The sequence below is a fragment of the Trichosurus vulpecula genome, chromosome 1 (genome assembly GCF_011100635.1).
Source record: "Trichosurus vulpecula isolate mTriVul1 chromosome 1, mTriVul1.pri, whole genome shotgun sequence".
NCBI lineage: Eukaryota > Metazoa > Chordata > Mammalia > Diprotodontia > Phalangeridae > Trichosurus > Trichosurus vulpecula.
The window spans coordinates 37,794,705-37,816,156 of NC_050573.1; the positions used below are offsets into that span (position 1 = coordinate 37,794,705).

At 43.2% G+C, this 21,452-nt stretch overlaps 1 protein-coding gene across 1 annotated transcript; it reads left to right on the forward strand.

Annotated features, from left to right (window-relative positions):
• The first annotated feature begins 1,300 nt into the window (after positions 1–1,300).
• C1H12orf65 (chromosome 1 C12orf65 homolog) lies at positions 1,301–20,744 on the forward strand. The gene is made up of 3 exons (XM_036741528.1): positions 1,301–1,425; positions 19,356–19,645; positions 20,382–20,744. The coding sequence occupies exons 2-3, from the start codon at positions 19,364–19,366 to the stop codon at positions 20,619–20,621; spliced, it is 522 nt and encodes a 173-aa protein (XP_036597423.1). The 5' UTR covers positions 1,301–1,425; positions 19,356–19,363; the 3' UTR covers positions 20,622–20,744.
• The last annotated feature ends 708 nt before the right edge of the window (positions 20,745–21,452 follow it).

Genomic DNA, 21,452 nt, shown 5'->3' on the forward strand with positions numbered 1-21,452 from the left:
AAAAAAAAAAAAGGTAAGATAGCATCTGCACTAGCAATGAGAAAAAAAAATGTCGATTCAAATCAGCTTGCCTCTTGTGTGCTGGATTTTTATCTGGAAAACAAGCCTTCTGAGAAGATGGAGCTGCATATCAGGCTATTCCTTTCCCTGTGAGGTAATCTTGATGCAGTGGATGGAGATGTAAATCCAGCTGAAATTCAAAGGTGCTTTTCTAGTCAGGAGGCAAAGAAGAAAAGAGAAAGAAAACCGAATAACCAGGTGCTCAATGTGCAATTAACCAGACTGGAAATTCTGATCCTGCAAAACTAGACCCGGGAATTGGCTTGGTTTGGGATTTTTCCCTTCCTCAGCCACAGGACACGGGTTTGGCAGCTTTTGCCTCGTCCTGCGAAAAGGAATGGGGGCGAGGGAGGGGGGAAGGGCCGGGTGGAATTGAGGCCATCAACCACCACCCCATGAGCACGAGGTGGGAACGGGCAGAAGGGGGAAGGGAACGTCCTGATCTGTCACCCACAGCCGGGGTCATCCATCACCGTCGGGCCGGAGACCATGCGGAAGGGGGACGGGGGATGGCGAACCAAGAAAGTAAAAGAGCGAGTCCAGTTAGCCGCGCCGACCAAGGCCAGGACGAAGGAGTGAGTCGGGCTACCACTGACAGCTCCTGCCCGCTACCTCGGAGAAGAACACACCGGCCACCCCAGACGCGGAAATCCCTCCAGGAGGTTCCTCCGCAAGCCCCGCCCTCAGCAGTCGCCTTGTAATTGGACCACAGAAACGTCACTCACAGGCAAGGGGGAGGGGAGCCTAGAGAATCGGCCTCAGGCCCCGCCTCCCCACCGTGAGGTAGCCTCGGGGAGGCTGGGCTGCGACGGCCACCGCTCCGCCCTGCCCCCCGCTCCCTCACTCCCCTATCCGGTCCCCCCGCCCAGCTGCCAGGGGTCCGAAGACTCTGGGGGGTACAGTCCCCGATCCCCAACTTCCCAGAGCGTAGGCCCCCTTACCTGGTGAGCGCCCCAGCCGATGGTAAGGGCCAAGCGAGCCGCCCAGCGCGACTGCTAAGACTCGAGTGCGCGCGCCCGACGCCCCGCCTGCGATTGGCCGCTCGGGCGCTGGGAAGGTGGCAGGGGGTAGGCGTGCGCCCGCGCAGTTGCCACTCCCACTCTCGGCCCGCAGAGGAGGGGGCGGGGCTCCTCCGCGCCACCCCTCTGATTGGCCTGCTCCGATTCTTTCCCGCATTCACGTAGGAGGGAACAACAACGGCTCCCATGCGCAACGCTCCAAGAGAAAGACGCCAAGGAGTTGAGGGGCGGGGAAAGTGTGAGCGCATGCGTAGGCTCATGCTCCGACGGGACCTATTTTTTCCCAGCGGCGGCTGCTCCTTTTACCCCCTTTAAAGTGACCCTGGATGCTCCTTCTCGGGCCCAGGTAAGAGACCCCGCGGCGAGCTTGGCCAACCCCGCGCCTCAGCGTCGCCCTTGCCGGCGTCCATCCGTCGTGCTCTCCGCATGTAGCGGTGCGGGGGAGGCGGGAAACTGGACACGGGACCTCGGCGGGCCTCAGTTTTCCCCATCTGTAAGTGGAGGTCGGTCAGGGTCTGGAGGAGGCCTTCGGACCCGGCTAACCCCCAATGAGCTGGACCCCCCGACGTGCCCGCCCTTCGCAGGAGAGCCCGTTGGTTAGGTGCCTAGCACACAGTAGGCGCTTAATAAATGCTTTTTTGGCTTCCTTTTCTCCCCTCTCTTTTCTTCCTACCCCCCCTTCTTACCTTCTCTCCTCTTCCTCCCTCTTTTTCTACTTTCCCTCCTCTCTTCCTCCACTTCCTGAGGGCGGCCGAAACCCCCACCCCAATTTCTACAAAACCTGCCCCCCAACCTTCATGAAGTGCCTCCTAGATGTCGAAACTCGTCCCTAGCGTAAAGAGAAACATGTCCCGTCAGTCCTCACTCATTTCATTTCCACGTAAAAGCGCCTGCTATGAGCTAGGTGTCAAGGAGAAAAAATAACCCGGATGAGGAAATAACGCATGTGAACCTAAATGTCTAACCAAAATTATTCTGCCTGCTGTTTTGAAACACCTTTCTTCTGGTCCAGTGTTGGAGAAAAGGATGGATGAATGAATGAATGAAAAAAGCATTTATTAAGTGCCTGCGATGTGTAACGCATTGTATTAAGTACCAGAAATTTAAATGCAAAAATAAGGATCCTTGCTCTTAAGGAATCCACATTCTAATGGGAGGGAATACATATTATTTGTATGTGTGTATGTGTGTGTGTGTGCAAGTATATATGTACATGTATATATGTGTGTGTATAGATATAGATATGGAAGAGATTGGCCTAATGTGTATAGTGAAGTATGTTTATCATTTTGGGACACAGTCATGATACCTCTGTCCAGCACAACTGATTTTGGCCACTTCATGCCTCTGCTGCAGACTACCCCTGGCAATTCTCTCAAACTGTGATTTGCAGAACAGTTCTTGATCTCCTGGTGGAGTGAGGGAGAGGGAATTTCCTCACCTGGAGTTCCCTACTCTAATGGAATCACAGGTCTGAACCAAAAACACTTCTTAGTCAAGGGGCAGTTTATCACCCTGATGGATCTCTGAATCTTGAGGGGTTGAAGAACTTGCCTGACCTTTGTATGTTCTGGCCCATATAGCAGGACACTTTTGCAAAGTTACCTGGAGAGCCTGAAGCAGGATTGATGGAAGCGCTTAACTCAGGCTTGTCATCTTGTAGGTACTATGTAAATGTGAAGACAGGTTTGTTTGATGGCCACCATACTGCACCAAAATAATCAGGCTAATAAACATGACTGAGCTAGGTGGAGTCTTTATTATGCATTTTTGTCAGCAGCAGAAACCTGTTTGTTTTGGTGATGTATTTTTGACCAGTGAAAAAAGCAGTCTCCCTCCAATAGAAATTTTTGTATTTAGGGACTAAAAATAGGACTATTTTTTAAAACATCCGTCACATACTGTTTTCCTGAAGGCTGTCCAGCTAGATTGGAGTCAGACTTTTCCCTTCTTTGTGTTTGAGCAGTGAATGACACACCTGCCCAGAAGTGGTGGCAGTCTCGTTATCCGTCAAGTCAAATGTTTATTGGTTGTCTGTCCTGTTTTAGACACTGTCTACATCAGTAGATGAGCAATAAATGGTTTTTCCACAGAAATATGTTATTGAACCAAATAAACTGTCCTATCTGCACTTTTCTCTGTGTGTACCAGTCAACCAAAACTGCTTGACCCTCTAAGGTTGTTTACTTTTTATATTATATGTCACACAATATATCATATAGTATATAAAATATATTATATTTATATGTGTTCTTCACAGAACTCAGGTTATTCCAAGCAGTGACACGTTTGAATCCTGCCAGTGAGATTTGTTTCACCTCCCGTTTCTGTTGGAGTCCAGAATCCTATATCATTGCATCCATAAGTATCAGTAAGTTATACAAGAGTGAGACAAAACCACCGACTCCTAAAAGACTTAGTAAACTACTTTGGTAGAAAAGCACAAGGTGTACTTACTATTGTGACAAAAACCTACGCCGCCTGTAAAGTTTATAGTGTGCGTTAACTGCAGCAAGCGCTAGTGATAGTTGTTTCTTGTTCAGTAACTGGTCGGTTTCTACTAGAAAAATTCTTTTTTTATGATGAAATTTTAGAGGACTCCTTACTCACCCAATAAAATATCTTACTGAGCATCTTAGCGAACCAACTTATTCAGGAAATAATGGTCATGTTAACTGAATTTTTCATTTAACCCATTTATTCATGAATCCCAAGTCAGAGGTACTTCATCTCTACAGCTGCAACACAGCTTGAAAGAAAACTTGTAAAAAGTTATTTCTAGCTGTGTCTTGATGTAAACAGAATAAGCCTAGAAGGCTGAAAGATGTGTGTACCTTCATTAGTTAAGCACTACTCTGTGGCTTTACGTAGTCATGATGAGTGTATAGTAATAGAATTTTGTTATTGCAGAATAAAGTTTTTCAACATGAAAGGCTTTTTCTTTGAAGGCTTCATAGGCCACTTTTGAGGGAAGATCTTTGATCATCTTAAAGCAATATCTGGGAGATTGGCAACTTGCACATCATTTTGAAATATCTCAGTTGCCTGTAACTCACTTATAAAGTCACTTTTAAGGTCTTCAGAGTGCTTTTCTCACAGTCCTGTGAGGGTGAGCAAATGTGAAGTTGGAGAGTGAGGTAAAAGATTATTACATCCATTTTACACATGAGAAAACACTGATGACACAGGTCCCTTGGGCCAGGTCCAGTGTTGTGTCTACTGCAATATACTGTTAGTATGCAGTAGAACAAAAGATTGAAGGTAAGGACTTGGGTTTTTGTCTCTTTATCCACAATGCCGTGTACATAGTAGGTATTTAGTAAATGTTTATTAAATTGAAGATTTCATTGACTTTTATATTCAAATTGTGCCATTTGGCGGCCCACCTCTCCAAAACAAAAATAAAACATTATAAATTGACATCTACAATTTAAACATGAAAGAAAATGACATTTTCAGGGTAAGTGTGAATCATGTAATTTCCTATGTCATAATTTTTCTTATAATTAGTATTTAAATCACTAAACTTGCATTGATCTCAGTGGTCTTGTCTTCCTGTGTGGTTCTGTGAGAAAGCTTGATCCTTTGTATTTGATATCATAACTACCTCCTTGGAAACTGAATTCATAATCAATGAATTGTGATCTCACCAAAGATTTAAGCAAATGATAAATAGGGGTATGAAGATGAGCCTTTACTAAGAAAATACCCCCAGTATGTCCATTATGATCTTTTAAAAACCCAGGGAATAATCTTCATCCAGCAGAGCAGTTAAAGATAGTTTTCCCCTTGGTAGAGGGGGTGGAAAACTAGGGGTGCAGTTGTTGTCAGTGTGTCTGTTCAGTTTTTCTTTGTTCAAGAGAGGGTTCCATGTGAGGAGATTGCATCAGAAAATTATTGATATAAATTGCTTAAAAAATAAAAGGTGTCATTAAATTTTTTTAAGGTGAAGTCATCCTAAGTAGCTTTTTGAGTACTTCAGTACCTAGTAATTTCTTTGATGTGAGTACTTCCTCTATTGGTGCAGATTGTAAGCCCTCAAGTCTTCTTCATCCCCTGTGATTCTTAGCTATGTCTGTAAATCTCTGGAGGGCATCCACTCAGTGTTCTCAAGGGGGACACCGAGTTCTTTTAATGTGTTGTTTTAATAGTAATTAAGTTGGGACTTTTTGCTGTTGACCTTTATTGATTCTGGCCTTTGTTTGAATGGGGCAGATAAAGTGGGATGTTTTTGTATTTCTCAGCACTGAGACAATTGGAAGCCATTGATTTGTATCAGATGTGATATTGGGGGTGGGGAACTTCTCCACGCCCAGCCTGGGTGAGGTTGCAGCCCGAACAGGATATGTAAGCGCAGAGGTTAGCGTTCTCTCTCGGAGCTGTGAGCCACAGCAGGAGTGGTGCGTGACTCTGGGCCAGCCATTCTAATGAGCTCCCCGGCTGTACACCCAGAAGTTGATAACTACGAATTGTATTTGGTCTGTAATTCAGGGTGCTGGCTTTTTCCCCTGAACTAGGTGGATGTTATTTGTATGCTGGATTAAAGTAACATTGTTAACCCCTTAACATTGTTTTCCTTAAGTAAAGCAGATCAAAAGGACCCGGGTTGGCAGCTTTTTGGGGGCTGGTTGTTGGTGGATCTTACACCCCGACAGAAGCTGCTAGCTGGATTGTTGATACAGATGTAGACCCTACCAGGGCAGCACTCAGGCTATGCATCTTATTTGCTAGCCCTCACTGTAGCTACCATAACTGATCTGCCTCCATTTCTGGATGCATATGTGTGCCCTATATAAATAGTATCTTATTTTCAAGGAATAAAAATGAAAGATGTGAACTCACGCTGAATGCAGTGAGAGATCTTTATGCAATGCAGATATAAATATGATAAATGATCAACACAGAAAGCAATGAAACCGTCCAATTATTTTGCAGATTGGGTTTGTTCTATAAAACCACCACTTAGCAGTCACACTGTAGTCACTTTACCTGTGCTTGTAACAGCTTCCTACTGTTCACATAGAGGTTGTCAGGGATAGAAGGTATTACTGGGTAAAGAGGAAAGGAGTCACTGAGAAGTGGAAGGAGAGAGAAGACGTAGAGATTAAGGAAAACAGGCTAATAGTTATTTATTGAAGAAGAGGGAAAAGAATTATCAACAAGTGAACAAACATTTGTTAAACACTGTTAAGTGCTGGGCATACAAAGAAAGGCAAAAACAGTGACTGCTTTCAAGGTTCTAATGGAGAAGACAGTATGCACACAACTGTACAGACAAGATTTATGCAGGACCAATTGGAGAGAATCACAAAGTGAAGGCACTAGTATCATGAAGGAGACTGGCAAAGGCTCCTTGTAGAAAGTGGGGTTTTAGTGGAGATTTGAAGGAAACCAGAATGTGAAGAGGAGGGAGATCATTCCAGGCATGGCACAGAGCCAATGAAAATGCAGAGTTGGGGGATAGAATGTTTTGTGTGAGGAACAACAAAGAGGCAGTGTCACGGCATTATAAGGTGTAAGAAGCCTGGAAAGGTAGGAAGGGGCTAGTTATGAAGGGCTCCCAGAATTAATAGAGCACCACTGGTGTTTATTGAATGGGGAGGACATGATATGGTCACATCTGCAATTAAAGACAATAAATTTGACAGCTGAGTTAAGGATAGACCGGAGCGGGGAGAGACTTGAGTTTGGGAAACCAACCAGCAGGCTGTTGTTCCACAAAAGTATGAGGTGATAAAGGGCCTACCCCAGGGTGGTAATAGTGTCAGGACAGGAGACCTGTAAAAGAAATGTTATGATGGTAGAATCAATCAGGATTTGGCCACTGAGTGGTTGAGAAATAGTCAAGAAGTTCAGTTTTAGAAATGTTGAGTTTAAGATGTTCAAGGGACAGTTCAAGATGTCCAGTAGACAGTTGGACATGTAAGACTGGAAATTAGGAGAAAAGACGCAAGCTGGATAAATAGATCTGAGATTCCTCTGCATAGAGATGATCCTTGAGCCCATGGGAGCAAATGAGATGACCACACAAAATAGTACAGAGAGAGAAGAGAAAAGAGCCTTGGACGGGGCCTGGAAAGGAGACCGAAAAGGATCAGTCAGACAGGAAGAGAAGCAGGAGAGACCTGTGTGTCACTAAAGCTTAGAAAAGAATATCAAGAAAAAGGTGGCAATCAAGTGTGTCAAAGGCTGCAGAAAGAAGAGAATTGAGAAAAGAACATTAGATTTTGCCATTAAGAGATAATTTAATAGCTTTGGATTTATGCTAGAAAGTAATTAACTGTGGGTCCTTCAGGAAGGATGAATTTAGGTGTTGAAAAAATGCAACATCCAAAGCCATTCTAAGCAATGTAACTGCCTTAGCTAGATTACATAGCAGCTGTCTCTCAGTTAACTTATTTATATGAGGAAATGAGATAACAGGCATAAAAAGTGCTTTGAAATCTTCTGAAGAAAGATGATGTGAGACATGTAAAGTGTTTTTTGGTATTTATAAGACTTTCGAAATAGTATTATATTTTGAGATGAGCTTTAGTTGGTTCTGTTCTTATACTTGAGTCAATATGTCACAAGGCTACTGTTGGATGCTTTAAATAGGACAAGATCACTATAGAGCTTTCAAACAGGACAGTTGCATCATTTCTGGAATTCAAAAAGATCCAAACTTTCTGTCTAGATTTTGAAAGCAGAGTGTTTTCTAGAAGGGGGAGGAGGGGAAATTTTGTAAAAATTGTTCTTTTTCCTTCTATCTTATAACGCTAAAGCTAGGAGCCTGTGAATTTCAGGCCAGAGCCGCATTTCCTCTTATCCATTTAAGTTAAAAATAGCTTCTGTATTTCCTGGTTAAGCCTTTGTGTTTTTCCTGTTTGGAACAAAAATTCTCTGCAAAGACTTTGAGTTGCGGAGAAAATGCTATATTCCCAGCCTTGAAATCAGAATCCAATGCGTGGTTGTACAGTGGCAGTGATGGGCCTCTGCTATAAGCAAGCTGCAGGGGCGATCTCTGCATTCTGACTGTTCTTTTATGGGGCTGCCTTGATTTGGAAGGGCTGAGATGGTTATTTTAAATGCAGCTTTGTAGGAAGTGATGAAGAGGATCTCTAAATCTGAAGCGCTGAACGTTTTCCCTGAAAATCAGCCCCCTTTCATCAGTTGGCTTTTGGTGCCATCAGCTGGTCATTTTTGTTTCATCTGAATGCTGCAGCATTGCCTTGCCTGCTGGTTCATTCATTTATTAGGTTTATTTGTTGTTTTTTTAAAGCTTATTGGAGCATAAGAGGCAGCATAGCCTAGTGAGCAGAGAGCCACCCTCAGAGCTAACAGAAGCTGAGTTCCAGTTCCACCTCTCTCAGATTTGGAGCAAGTTCCTTCATGCCTGAGTGTTCTGCCCCAGAGGTGTCAAACACACAGCAACCCACAGGCAGCTAACCCACAACACTCCCAAGCCTGGGACCAATTTCAAATGAATTTGGGAAATATTTAACAAAACAAATAAAAATATAATAAACACAGGTCATATTAATGTGATTATTGAAATCAATGTGTACCCTCAGGGATCCTCAAATAGTTCATTTTCTATTTTAAACTCATCTGGTTCCATTGGAATTTGACACCTCTGCTCTGCACAGCTCTGAGAACTGGAGGTAGAAGAGGCTGTGCTGCCTCTGTACTGGCTCGATAGTCCCGCTCCCTTCAGCAACAATATCATGGAAGACATTATACGTCTTTGAAAAGCGAATCTTCCTGCCGCAGCGAATGACAATACTCTCACTTTAAGAAATATGTCATAGTTGATGAAGAAAAAAGCTGCTCGTTGCATCGATGCTCTTTTTATTAAATGTGAGTAAATAACTCATATAGCCGACCCAGCTATTGAAGTTCTCCTGTCAGAACCACTCACTCTAGCACAGTAATGCAGTAGTGATCTTATATTTATCTATCTTCACTTGGCATCTGACTAAATTTTAAATTTCACATGAACTTTAAATAAGTGTTTTGGCTTTTTTCCTTCAATCTTTCTTTCCCTCTCTATTCCTTACAAACCTTTACTGATTCCTTACTTGGTTTGACCCCATTACAATCTCTTGAGCTTTCCTTGGTCCCCAGCACTACTTTTGATTTCTTGTGGGCATGACACAAGGCCCTATGTTTGAGTGGAAGGGCTGTTGGACTTGGGGTTAGAAGACCCTGGTTCAAGCCCCAGCTCTCACACTTAGTAGCTTTTAGACTGTGGGAAAGCCACTTCACTTATCAGCACCTTGGAAATCTTGTAAATCTTACATGCGTGGTGGTTGGAATCATTTTGGTCCTAAGGACTTGCGGGAATTTCTGCAGAATTCCAGTAAATACTAGAGCTTGCCATAAGGAAAATAACCTGCCACTTGTGGGAAGCTATTAAATCCTATGTTCATATCTTGAGTAAAACTTTTTTTCTCAACATTTTATTTGCAGTTAAAGTCAATAAATGTAGTAGGTGCCCACTGTGTGCAAAATGAAGACCTGGATTCAAGCCTAATCTGGCACAGTGCTTGGCACCGTAGGTACCTGATAAACGTTTATTGATTGATCTCTGACCCATACTTGCTGTGCGCCTCTTCTCAGAGCAGCAGGCCGCCCTCTGAGCCTGTACATTGCAGAGAAGATAATGACCTGCCTTCACCCTGCAGTTCTGTGTGTCAGTGACATTGCAGTTCCAGTCCCTGTCCCCATGTGGAAGATACTGTGTGTTTCTGTGACGCGCTTGATTTCAATAAAAATGCCTGTCCTCTCTGCTTTGGACAAGTTCCTTTCTACAAAAGTGTGGGACATTTTTATGAAAAGTTGAAGTTAAAAGAAGAGATGTTGTTTTACCTTTCTAAGTGACTCTATTGGTAATGAAATGTGTACAAAAGAGAGACTTACTTAACAAGCATCTATTAAGCACCTACTACTTTGTGTCAGGCACAATGCTAGTTCCTGGAGAAACAAAAATCAAGCAATCTTTATCCTGTTATTGTGCATATAAATAAATACAGCATAGGGAATAGGGACTGAACCTGTAATTTGATTGGTCAGTGGTATCAAACAGCAAGGGAATACTGACTTAGAAAACCATGAATTAACATTCTCTATGTTGGTTGTATTATTTATTGTATTTTTATTTTGTTAAACATTTCCCAATTACATCTAGTCTGGTTCTGGCTGTGGACACTAGGTAATTCACTCCCACTTCCAGTGTTGGTGGGTGGCCACGTTCTCTGCAACTGACAGTCTTCAAGAGTTACCTCTGAAGAGGTGAGAGTGGCCACACAGCCAGGATGTGGCAGAGCAGAGCTTGAATTAGGTCTTTGAGGTTAGCTCTCTATCCACTGGGCAGCATCGACTCTGCTGTGCAAAAGAAATGCAAGGTAATTTTGTGGGGAGCAGGGCCCTAGTAACTGGGTAGATCAGGAAGGGCCTCAGGATGGAAGATAGAGCTTGAACTAAGCAACTAGCAGTCTGAAAGACAGATAAGGAGTGCATTTCAAGCATGGGGTGCAGCCTGTGCAAAGCCCAGGAACCAGGAGATGGAGTGGCCTGTTTGAGGAAGAACATAATGAGGCTGGTAAAATAGGTTGGAGCAAGCTTACAAAGAGCTTTAACTACCGAGCAGAGTAGTTAGGTTTGCCCCTAGAGGTGATAAGAAGTTCAGAGACTAGCATCTTCCAGCCCTGTGTAGCTTTCTCCTTTTCAAAAACACTGGAAGGAAATGGAAAACTCTGCTTACCTGTGTCCCTAACCCAAGGTTTGAAGGCAGTGGATTCCATCGCCAATTCAAGTGTGTGGTCCATCCAGACCGTCTTACTCATGCTCCACAATTCTGAGCTATTGACATCATAATTTTAATCCTTGGTTGTGGTTCAAGATAAACTTCTCTCCTAAAAAATAACAATTCTGTAGTAAACAATGTCATACTGAGGTCCTGCTTTCATTTTTTCCAAGCAGCCTTGTGGATAAGTATACCAAATGGATCCGTTTCAGCCTGCAAATGTGAGAAACAAAACTAACATGCTTTATCATAGACCCAGAATTGTTAAAGGTGCAGGCAAAGTAAAAAGGGGCAGATTCTGTAAGACTTTCTGAAAAAGGATGACAAATGTGAAGCTTAAACCTAGACTGAAGTCAGCTGTTTTCTGCAGAAGTGTTCACGGATTGGGGGGCGGAGGGGGTGTGTGCATTAAGAGAAAATTCAGGTAGACAACCAGCTCTCTACTAAAATCTACCACACAGAAGGTAGGAAATGGGTCAGAGCTGCTGTGGGTATTGGTTTCTTCTTACTGAAGCTTTTTTAGTTTTCCTTTTTTCCCTTTTAAATGTCACTAGGAACAAAAATTTGAGCTGCTTTTATTGTTCCCTAAAGACTCTGGGCTCCCTCTGTGAGTGTCACAAAAACCAAGATCTAATCAGGATTCTTTTAGGCTTGGGGAAGTGGAACCATGGGCGTATTGGTCATTTTTAGCAGCCTTTGGAGTCAGGCCACAGCTCCAGAAGATGCTAGGAGTGCCTAGAAGAGTCTGATTGGCTCCTAGAATTAGCTGCCAAACAGAGCGTCCAGTCAGTGAACACTGGGCACCTTCCTGAACTCCATTTGGATGGGAGTGTTTCCAGGGCATCTGAAAGCACTGAACCAAGACAAAAAGGTGGAGGCTCGAAGAAGAAACACAGTGGGTTAGTCTAGTGAGCCGCTCCCTCCTTTGTCTGGTGAGTTCACAGCCTTGTCCCAGAGTTGTTTCCCTCTTTGTTAGTGCCCTAGACTCTTCACTGTCCTGCCTGTTCAGATTTGCTAAGGGGGCGGAAGAGATCAGCTGCAGAAAAATCAATAGTCCTGTGTTCCACATCCAGCCTCAATCAGAGACAAGCAGTTTCACAAAGAATCCTTGTTCCACAAGGAATATTTGGAGAAGACAGTAGAAAATGAGCTGGGGGGAGAGGGGGGAGGGCAGGGGAGGTTTCCTGCATTCTTCTAACATGAGAGAACCCAATCTAATCTACATCTTTGTGTGTTTATAGTGAACACTGTTCTTTCTTGTGAAAGTTACAAGAAAATGGCAGTGTTGATACTACCCACAATACCTCGCTGGCTACTTGATCCAGGGCATCATGGTGTCAGTTTTTCATTTAGTCTACCAGCTCATGAAAAGCCTCCGTCACTTTAGTGAGTCATCTTCATTTTCATTGGACTGTAGTTGGACTATACTGTGCCTCAAAGGTCTTCTCAGAGGCATGGGATTACTTCCTCGAATGCCCTAATTAGCATCCCACGGGGCTAGCCCAACTAAAGAGAAACAGGTTCGGACCATTATAATAGCCACACAAAATGAACATAGCATTGGTATACCTCCTATGTTTTAGATTCGTTATCTAATCGATGCAGGGACTCCCTAGTGCAGATTGCAGCCCAGCTTTATCCCCTTATCCTGTGTGATTATTATCAAAGATGCTGAAGGTCTTCCTCTTGGTCCTTTAATATTTCCTGGTACCCAACACAGTGCTTGGGCTATTGAGCTGTTGTCAACTGGCCCACCTCCTTTTCCATTCAGCAGCCACATTGGCACTTAAAATATTCAACACCTCCTTGGTTTTACCATTCAGAGTCTTATAAAAATAGGGTAACGACAGATAAAATGTGGATTAAAATCATTACAAGAACTAATTCCATCAGTGAAGGCACAACCCTTCCACAACCTAGTTGATGGTTTTCATTGCCAAAAAATCACTCGTTACTTTACAGCCAATCTGCTGGTCCTTAGCTGATAGACAGCACCTGTCACCAGGCCTGTACTGGGCACCTTTCCAGTTTGGTAGAACCTGCCCAAGCTTGTGCCCTGCTGGCATAAACATCATCATAAATGACATTTTCCATAGCACTTTAGAGTTTGCAAAATGCTTTACAATGCTCTCATTTTAGCTTCACAACAGTCCTGTGAGGTTATAGGTACTGTGTGTATCATCCCCGTTTTACAGATGAGGAAATTGAGATTCAGGTGAAATGACTTGTCATGGCCACATAGCGAAGTGTCTTTGAGAGGCAGGATTTGAAACTAGGGCTTCCAGACTCCTTAATCCAGCCATAACCATATGCCACACTGCCTTTTTGAGAAGCCAAGATCACCTATATGTCACAGGCTATGGGAAGACCTTAGATCTATCCTTTGTAACATTTTCAATCATGTTTATTTAGCACACAGGGAGAATAGATGTACCACACTCTACTCATTCAAAAGATAGCATTAGAATGCCATAAATGAGCAAAAGGCTAGAAACCTTTCCAATCTGTATATTTACCAAAGAAGCAATAAATGCTTCCCTTCGTGTTTCTTCTTTTTTCTGCCTTCCCAGCACTGGACACAAAGGAGAAATGGTTTCCTTTCAGGAGGGTGGAAAGGCTCAAGGGTCCAAAAGCAGTCCATCCATCTTGGCGATGCCATTTTAGTTGCCTTATGAGTTTGTTAAAGTTGTCCTTGGTCTGACTTCAATACCAGTTGCCACAAACCAGAACAGAATGGAGATTTCAGATTGGAGAGGAAGCCATTTCTGAATTGTGGGTGTAATAGTTCAACTGAGAACCCCAAGGCGTTAGTCCAGATGGCATCTAACAAGCAGTTGGCTACATTTGTAGCTTTCCAAACCCAGGCAGTTACTGATGTCTTTAGAGCAATTAGTCTCACATACAGCAGTAAGTGTAATCACATATATCTGCTATTAAAATAATTGCCTTATGTGTTTTCATACTGAGGAATGAGTTAATCAAATGTATTTCAAAACTTGAATGGATCTGTATGCTTTTGTTGGGATAGGTACTCCCACCACTGGTTCAGCAACAAACGGATCCACCCTTTATTGGGGGGGAAGTAGGGGGAAAATGAATTAATTAAATTTATAGGTGTTTCTCACTTGTACTTTTTCTCCATTGACCCTTATATTCAAAGAGGATGTTATAAACGCTGTTGTGCTTCACATAGACATGTGAAAGCCGGACCATGCCGGTTTTCTGCTCAAGACGTTTTAGGCTAGGCTTCTAAAGCCTTTTATACTCTAGCCTATTTTTACAGACTGATAACACACTACTTCCTGTTACATATGCTTTACTTTAGCCAGCCTGGTCTGTTTACTGTTCCCCATACGTAACATTCTGTCTCTTGCCTCCATCTATGCCTTTGCATTCTAACATGTCTAGCATGATCTCTGTCTTCACCTTTGTATCTTGGAACCACTGCTTCTTCCTTTTTTTTTTCCTCTTTTTAAAATTTAATATTTTTCCCAATTACGTGTAAAAACTTTCTACTATTCATTTTTAAAATTTTTTTGAGTTCCCACCCTTTCCTATCTAGTTGCATTTCGTATACATGTCTTTCTGTAAATCCCAGCCCTTACCAAGTGGTTGATTCTTTATAGAGAATCTGCTCGACATGCCAGAGGCCTCCTTTTACTGCTCTAAGTGCTTGTCCATCTTTCATCCCTCACTGTTGATATATGATGGCCAACCATGTTGTTGATGTTTTGGATTAAGCTGCAAATCATTGTTGAATCAATCACCAGGCATTTGTTTATGTCTGCAGAGCAATTTCTAATTATAACAGTGTAATCAGATACATTTGTTACTAAAATAATTACCTTATATGTTTTCATACTGAAGAATGAGTTAAATATCAAATAAATACAAATGTTAAATATATTTGAAAAAATGTTTTAAATGGATCTGTATGCTTTTAAATTCAGTCAAACACCAGACGCACTATGCGAAACACTGGGGATACAAAGAAAGACCAAAACCCAGTGTGTCCTCTAGAAGCTCACACTGTCATGAGGGATGTGACACGCAAGCAACTACATGCAGAAAAGATAGACGTGGTGTGTGAATGGGAGGTGATCCCGGGGAAAGGCGGGAGGGCGTGGAGGAAGAAGAGTAGGATTCGTGAAGCAAGCCCAGAGGTGGCAGTCGGGAAGGGACTCTTTGTGACCTCATTTGGGGTTTTCTTGGCAAAGATACTGGAGCGTTTTGCCATCTTCAGCTTGTGTTACAGATGAGGAAACTGAGGCAAATAGGGTTAAAGGGCTTGCCCAGGGTCACACAGCTAGTAAGTGTCTGAGGCCAGATTTGAACTTAGGTCTTCCTAACTCCAGGCCTGGTGCTCTATCCACTGCACCACCCAGCTGCTCCATAGCAGCATTACAACCATTAGAAGCATAATTTCCCAAAGAAAATTCAGCTTATTATGTTTAATTCTGGGCCTCAATCAGATGGGTCCTTACCATTAGGAGAATCTGTGTCTCTGTCTCCCCCCCCACCCCACCACCACCAACACACACTCACCTGACTAGCTTTGTGGGTTGTTACTTCTAACTATATATCCTGGTTTGAGCAATAGCCATTCTTCATCCACTTGGGTTTTTGTATGAATAAGAAAAAGCTTTTCAGTGATTAAGTATCTCATTTAGGGGATGCTACAGTGTTCCAAAGTTTGATAATATCAACATAACATCCTGCTCAAGACAGGAGCATTTAGAGAACCTCACCTTCTCTAAGGGGAGCTTTACATTCGGGCTCTGTCATCATTCATGACAATGGCAGACATCTCCCTGCTTCACACTTACTGGGTATTAATGATCAAAGAGTCCTTAAGTAAAGTCACCTCTGCTACCTCTTATATAATTTTAGCATAGGAATAGGAGACGTATTCTGGGGACAAGCCTTTAAAGTGATTTTTATTCCTTTTTTTATAGACAACAAACAAGTACAATAGAATCTTGTGTTCTTTACACCTTTAGTGTCAGTTGTGTGATTCTAAAGATGTGATTTGCTGTGGAACATCATTTGTGAAAGCTTGCCTGTTCCCTTCTTATACCTTTGTCAAGGATGCCCTCAATGGACATGTATATTATTCTAATAAGGACTTTGTGTAGAGATGGCAAAATAGCCATATAGATTGGCAATTATGACCATCCTCCTTCTTGTGGAGTAATAATAGGGTCTGCGATTTTTTTCCAAGTATTTTGTATCTTTCAGAATTCTTGAGAATCCTTCAGAATCCTCCAAACTGTGTCATCTCCAGCACAGACCTCCTCTCTACAGATTTACTTTAAGTTCAGGTTCTCTACCTATCTTTGTTCTCTTTAGTAGTATTTCTCCTTCTTCCTGCAGCCATGAGGATGCTTTGTAGTCCAGATGATGGGTGACTTCACTGGCATTGGTGAGGAGAATTTATTATAGAAATCAGATATTTTCCATTTTTTCTGTTGTGCTCATTCCATTTTCAGCCATAAATGGCTACAGGATGATCCGAATTAACTGACTCACTTTCTGTTACCATGTTATTCCCTGTACTGTACTCAGTGTTTTATGAAATAATACTTTTCATAATCTACCATCATCTTCCCTAGGATTTTACAAACTAGTTTATATTCTGAAGTGGAGTTGATGTGGACTGGCATGTCTCTTTGCTCGTTAGGAGATCATGTTTGCCAGACAAGGTGGTGTCTAGGTTCTTATGGTCTCCTCACCATGACAACTCATTTATATCGGTTAAACTTCCTTAGAAAATGGTAGGAAAAAAAAAAGAAAATGGTAGGAAAACTAATTTGATGTCTGTTCTTTTATCCACTTCCAGATTTTGGCATCAACATTTTGTTTCATGGTTAAGGTCAGAGTTGCTTTATCTGCTGCCCTACTTCCATATTTCTGTTCTTCTAATTAAATACTGATTTTGATCATAGCTGAAGTCAGTGATCTGACAAAGCCTGATGATTCCCATTTCAGCTGCCAATTGTTTCTTGTTTAAAATAACTCATTCCATTTTTGTGATGTTACTTGGTCCGGCACCTCTCAAATCTTAAGGAAAAACATTCATGAACACAGGTGCAAGGCTTCAAAGTCCACAAGCCTTTGGCCTCATTTCTTTCTTGCTCCTCACCCATGCTTTCCTGTATCCTGGAGCCCTCATCTGTAATAGGACTAGATGACTTAAAAGGTCTCTTCCAGCTCTGATTCTATGAGCCTAAGTTCAGATGATCCTTATCATAGTAGCTGATCTCCTATAGTATTAGAAAGCTTGCATAGTGCTTTATGTAGGTTTCCACCATCCCCTCTCTGTGCCCACCTTTCAAAATCACTAAATCTTTTTTTTCTTTTAAAATATTTATTTTAAACTTCAATACAAAAACTTAAATACACAATAAGAAAAGAAAATATGATAAACAAATACAAAATAAGAAAAGAAAAAAGCATTGCCATGTGTACAGCAGAACTTAAGAAAGGATTCATCAAAATTTAACTCCTGTTAAAGGAGTTAATGTTAAAGGAATCTTTGTAGAAGTATTGAGTACTAGGGATGGAAATGTAAGAGCAAGACAACTGCTTGTCTCTAGTTCACATTCTAATGGAGGAGAGGCAGATGAACAAGGCCCATTGGTCTTTAGGGTACCAAGGACGAAGCAAAAGGTATAAGGCCATTTATAAGCAGACCATTGGTCTGGGGAACACTGCTATTCCTAGGACTCTGAGGTCTAGCTACCAATTAGTGACCGTTGGTTAGCAGTCAATGTTGGTGGTACCAAGGAAAGTAGGCCCTTTTCTCTACAGCAATTGTGCCCCTCAGTGATGGCTGCAAGCAGGAAAATAGGGACATGTGGATCGTCTGTGAGTTCCCTTCCCCAGACAGAAGTAAAACTTATTATTTTAGAAATAATTTATTGTATTGTGTTTATATATAAATGTGTGTAAACAAATAGAAATCTAATTATGTGTTACATGTCTGTGCACGCACACATGCATGTGTGTGTCCCTAAATAGACTGTAAGCTCTCTGAGGAACTTTTCTTAGAAATATGAGAATATGAGCTCTGTGTGTGTGTGTGTCCCGTGTCCAGCTCAGGATTTTGCCCATAGTGGCTGTTTAGTAAATATTTGTTGATTTGAGTTAATACCCCAAACAATAAGTTAATACCCCTGACAGAGTGCCAGCCCCATCCTAAAAGGTCTTAGAGGGAAAAGATACATCCATTCAGCCTCGTAATACCAGTGCCATTAAAAAGTAAGTTAGGTGATTGTCAGCAATTGACCGAGATGTTAGTTACAGAGTAAATCGGAGCCGCTCATCTGGGGCAGGCCATGTTCTGGCTTTAGCAGCCCACCAAGGTTCCAGCCCCACGCTTAAGGATGGCTGAAGGATGTAGTACATGGGATATTTGTGTATTTAATGTAAAAAGCTGCTTTTTTATTTTAAAAATTCTGGTGCTTTGTTTCTTTCATGTTGACTCCAATTCAGCCAGCATTAGCGTTCCTTTTACAATAGCTGCAGCCCAGACCCTGCTCTCCCCAAGTGCAGTCTAATCCAAGCTCCTGCAGGAAGGCCTTTGGTTCTGGGCTAAGCAAGTCCTCATCCAGTTTGTCATTTTCTGCAGGAGGCAGGTTCATAACTTTAGAGCAGGCTGGGAGAGTTCTGAGAAGGTGAGCAGCCTCACACCCCTTGACATCTGTGATGAAGCACCTCCAGTACTTATCTGATCGCCCTCAGAAGGAACGGGTGATTCTTTTTGGAAAACAAGAAGACAAGCCAGATGGTCTGGTGCAAACACTTGGAGTAAGGAAGTCCAGGTGTCTGGGAGGAAGTCCGCCTGGCCCCCACATTTACTGGCCCCATCCCTGGGGGTAGAACAGTGCATGTGCTTATTGTCAGACCCATCTGATTATTGCTTTTGTTGAACTGCTCCCCTCCCCCGTTTCCTCTCTTTTCTGTTCTTTGTTACTAGCAGTGACCTCTGGGGAGAGGAAAGAAATGTTTGGAAATGAAAGTGAAGTAAAACCAACAGATTTCCCCCCCAAAAAAAAAAAACATTTAAAAAGAAATGCAAATATCCTTATTAAGCAAGTATATGTGTTCATGTTGATGGTGTGTGTGCTTGATAGTAGAGTGGCCATCTCACTGGACTTGAAGTCAGGAAAAACTTTGTTCGAATCCTGTCTCCATCATGTCTACCTCAGCCTCAGTTTCTTTATCTATAAAATGGAGGTACTAGCCCCTACGTCACACTGTCGTTGTGAAGGTCAAATGAGATAGCCTATGCAGTAAAAGTCCTATATAAATGCCAGCAGCTATTATTATCAACTTTCTGATAAGGCATTTAATTTTTTAATTAAAAGAGAGAGAAATGTCATCTGTTTATAAGCTCAGGATCCCCTTTACTGTGAGCCCAAGGTTTTAGTAGTTGGGTGTTTGAGCATCTTGTCAAAATGTGGTCCCATTCCTCTTTTCTCTTGCAGATTCCTTTATGAACACTTTGGGCTTCACTCACCTTCCAGGCTCACTGAGCAGACTTAGCGCAGGGCTATGGAGGCTCTGGCAGTGGAAGAAGCCTTCATTTTTATTTCCCAGGACAGGAGCTTCTGGGCCCCAGGTGGCAGGCAAGACAGATTCCCACGTCCTCCTTCCTCTGAACGAAACCGACTTGGAAGAGCAGTTTGTGAGAGGGCACGGTCCTGGCGGCCAGGCAACCAACAAAACAAGCAATTGTGTGGTGCTGAAGCATGTCCCGTCTGGCATCGTGGTCAAGGTAAGGGAAGGGGGAGAACTGTCTGGAGAAGAGGTTACCCCTTCCCCTGCCCCAGCAGCTTTGGTTGCCAAAACTATACCTTAAGGAGTGACTTGTACTCCTGTCAGAGGAGGTGAGGTCACAGCTGTCCACCTGTTCTTGTGGGGCATGTAGAGAAGCTAGCTGAATGTTTGTGACTTAAAGCCTGCTTTTGATGGATTGGACTGGTCTTTCGGGGTGCAGCTCAGGGTTTGATCCATCCCTTGGCCTAAGGGCTGTGCTCTAAGCAAGCGGGGTGTTCTGTGCCTTCTGCCACAAGAGGGCGCTGCAGCACCTCCCATGTGAGGGCCGCTAAGGAAGCCAAGCGAGCCCCGAGCCACAGAGGCCCCTCACCATTAACTCAGCCCACATCCCTTGTGCTTGGCCACTGCCCAGGAAGCCACGACTGCCCAGAGCCAACTCGGGGCGGATGGGAAGACCCTTTGTTTGGCTCAGTCTTCCACACCTGCATTTGTGTGCTTTGCCAGGCCCTGGTTAAGCGCAGTCCCTAAACTGACCCAGCCAGCTAAGAAGTTCACCAGATTCTGTGACGGGCTGGCAAGAGCTCTGTGCTCTGGCAGACCACAGGCAAGCCAGGGCCCTCTCTGGGCCTCAGTCTCTCCATCTGTAAGATGAGCTCAGGCTCGATGATGTCTGAGTGCCCTTCTCACTCTGTTATGCCACGAGTGCTTAACAAAATGCCCTTATGTTTTCCCAGTGCCATCAGACAAGATCGGTTGATCAAAATCGAAAGCTGGCAAGAGAGATTCTGCAAGGAAAAGTGGATCTCTTCTACAGAGGAGAAGACAGTCACATTTACAAAGTCAAAAAGGAGGCAGAGAAAAATAAGAGAGAAAGGAAAAAAAAGGCAAAGGAAACCCTAGAGAAGAAGAGACTGTTAAAGGAGTTAATGTTAAAGGAGCTGAGGCCTGAGGTCCCATTGCCGAGAGAGGAGTGATGCCGCCGGGGGCAGGGGCCGCTGCCAGTCAGTGGCACAAAGGCTGGGCCACGAAGCATCATGACTGCCTCCACAGTCAGCACCCTCCCAGGGGCTTCCAATAAACGTTTGTGGATAAATTCCCAAGCCCCATTTTGTTCCGCATGTCAGTGGCAATCAGCGGCTCCTCATTATGTGCTAGGAGATGTCTCTGGGATGTGGAGCAGTTACCAGTTACCTCCATACCAAGTTAGGGGAATGAGGAGGGGAAAAAATAGGGAAAGATTCTGAAAGCTAATGTGTCCCTTGCCCATTTACTTACTCTCTTAGCTAACGAAGGATAAGCAGGATGGAAAACCATTAACACCCTGCCAAGTACCTTCTCTGATTCCCAGAGGTGTGTAGCTGCCCACTCAGTCCACACTAATTAGGCTATGGCCCCGGGACCCCCTTTGCTCACAGCCTTGCTGTACGTTTGTTTCTTCTCACTCCACATGGATTATCCAGTAAGAGAGATTTTCACCTTATAATTATGTTTTAGGCAAGGTTAGTGGCTTGGCTTGTTAAAGCATGCTTATGATTAATGCACAAAGGGAGGGGGAAAAGGAGAGAATGACTTCAGAGAGACAATAACACACAAAGGTTTGTTCTATTTAATCTGTTACTTTAATCAGCAAACCAAGCAGGTTGCCCCCCCCCAACCCACCTCCCCACTGAGATGAATCACGTACAGGATGTTAAGTTGAGGTCTATATCCAAAATCCATTCATTTCAACAATCTATCACTGACAAGAGTGGTGGTTTCACTCAGCAATCTGTCCTTTCTGTTCTACCTTGTGTATGGAAATATCC

Bases quoted from the DNA above. Each gene is read 5' to 3' on its own strand.
- C1H12orf65 (XM_036741528.1), top strand. From the start codon at position 19,364: ATGAACACTTTGGGCTTCACTCACCTTCCAGGCTCACTGAGCAGACTT. The intron at 19,646-20,381 runs GTAAGGGAAGGG...ATGTTTTCCCAG, and splicing joins CGTCTGGCATCGTGGTCAAG to TGCCATCAGACAAGATCGGT.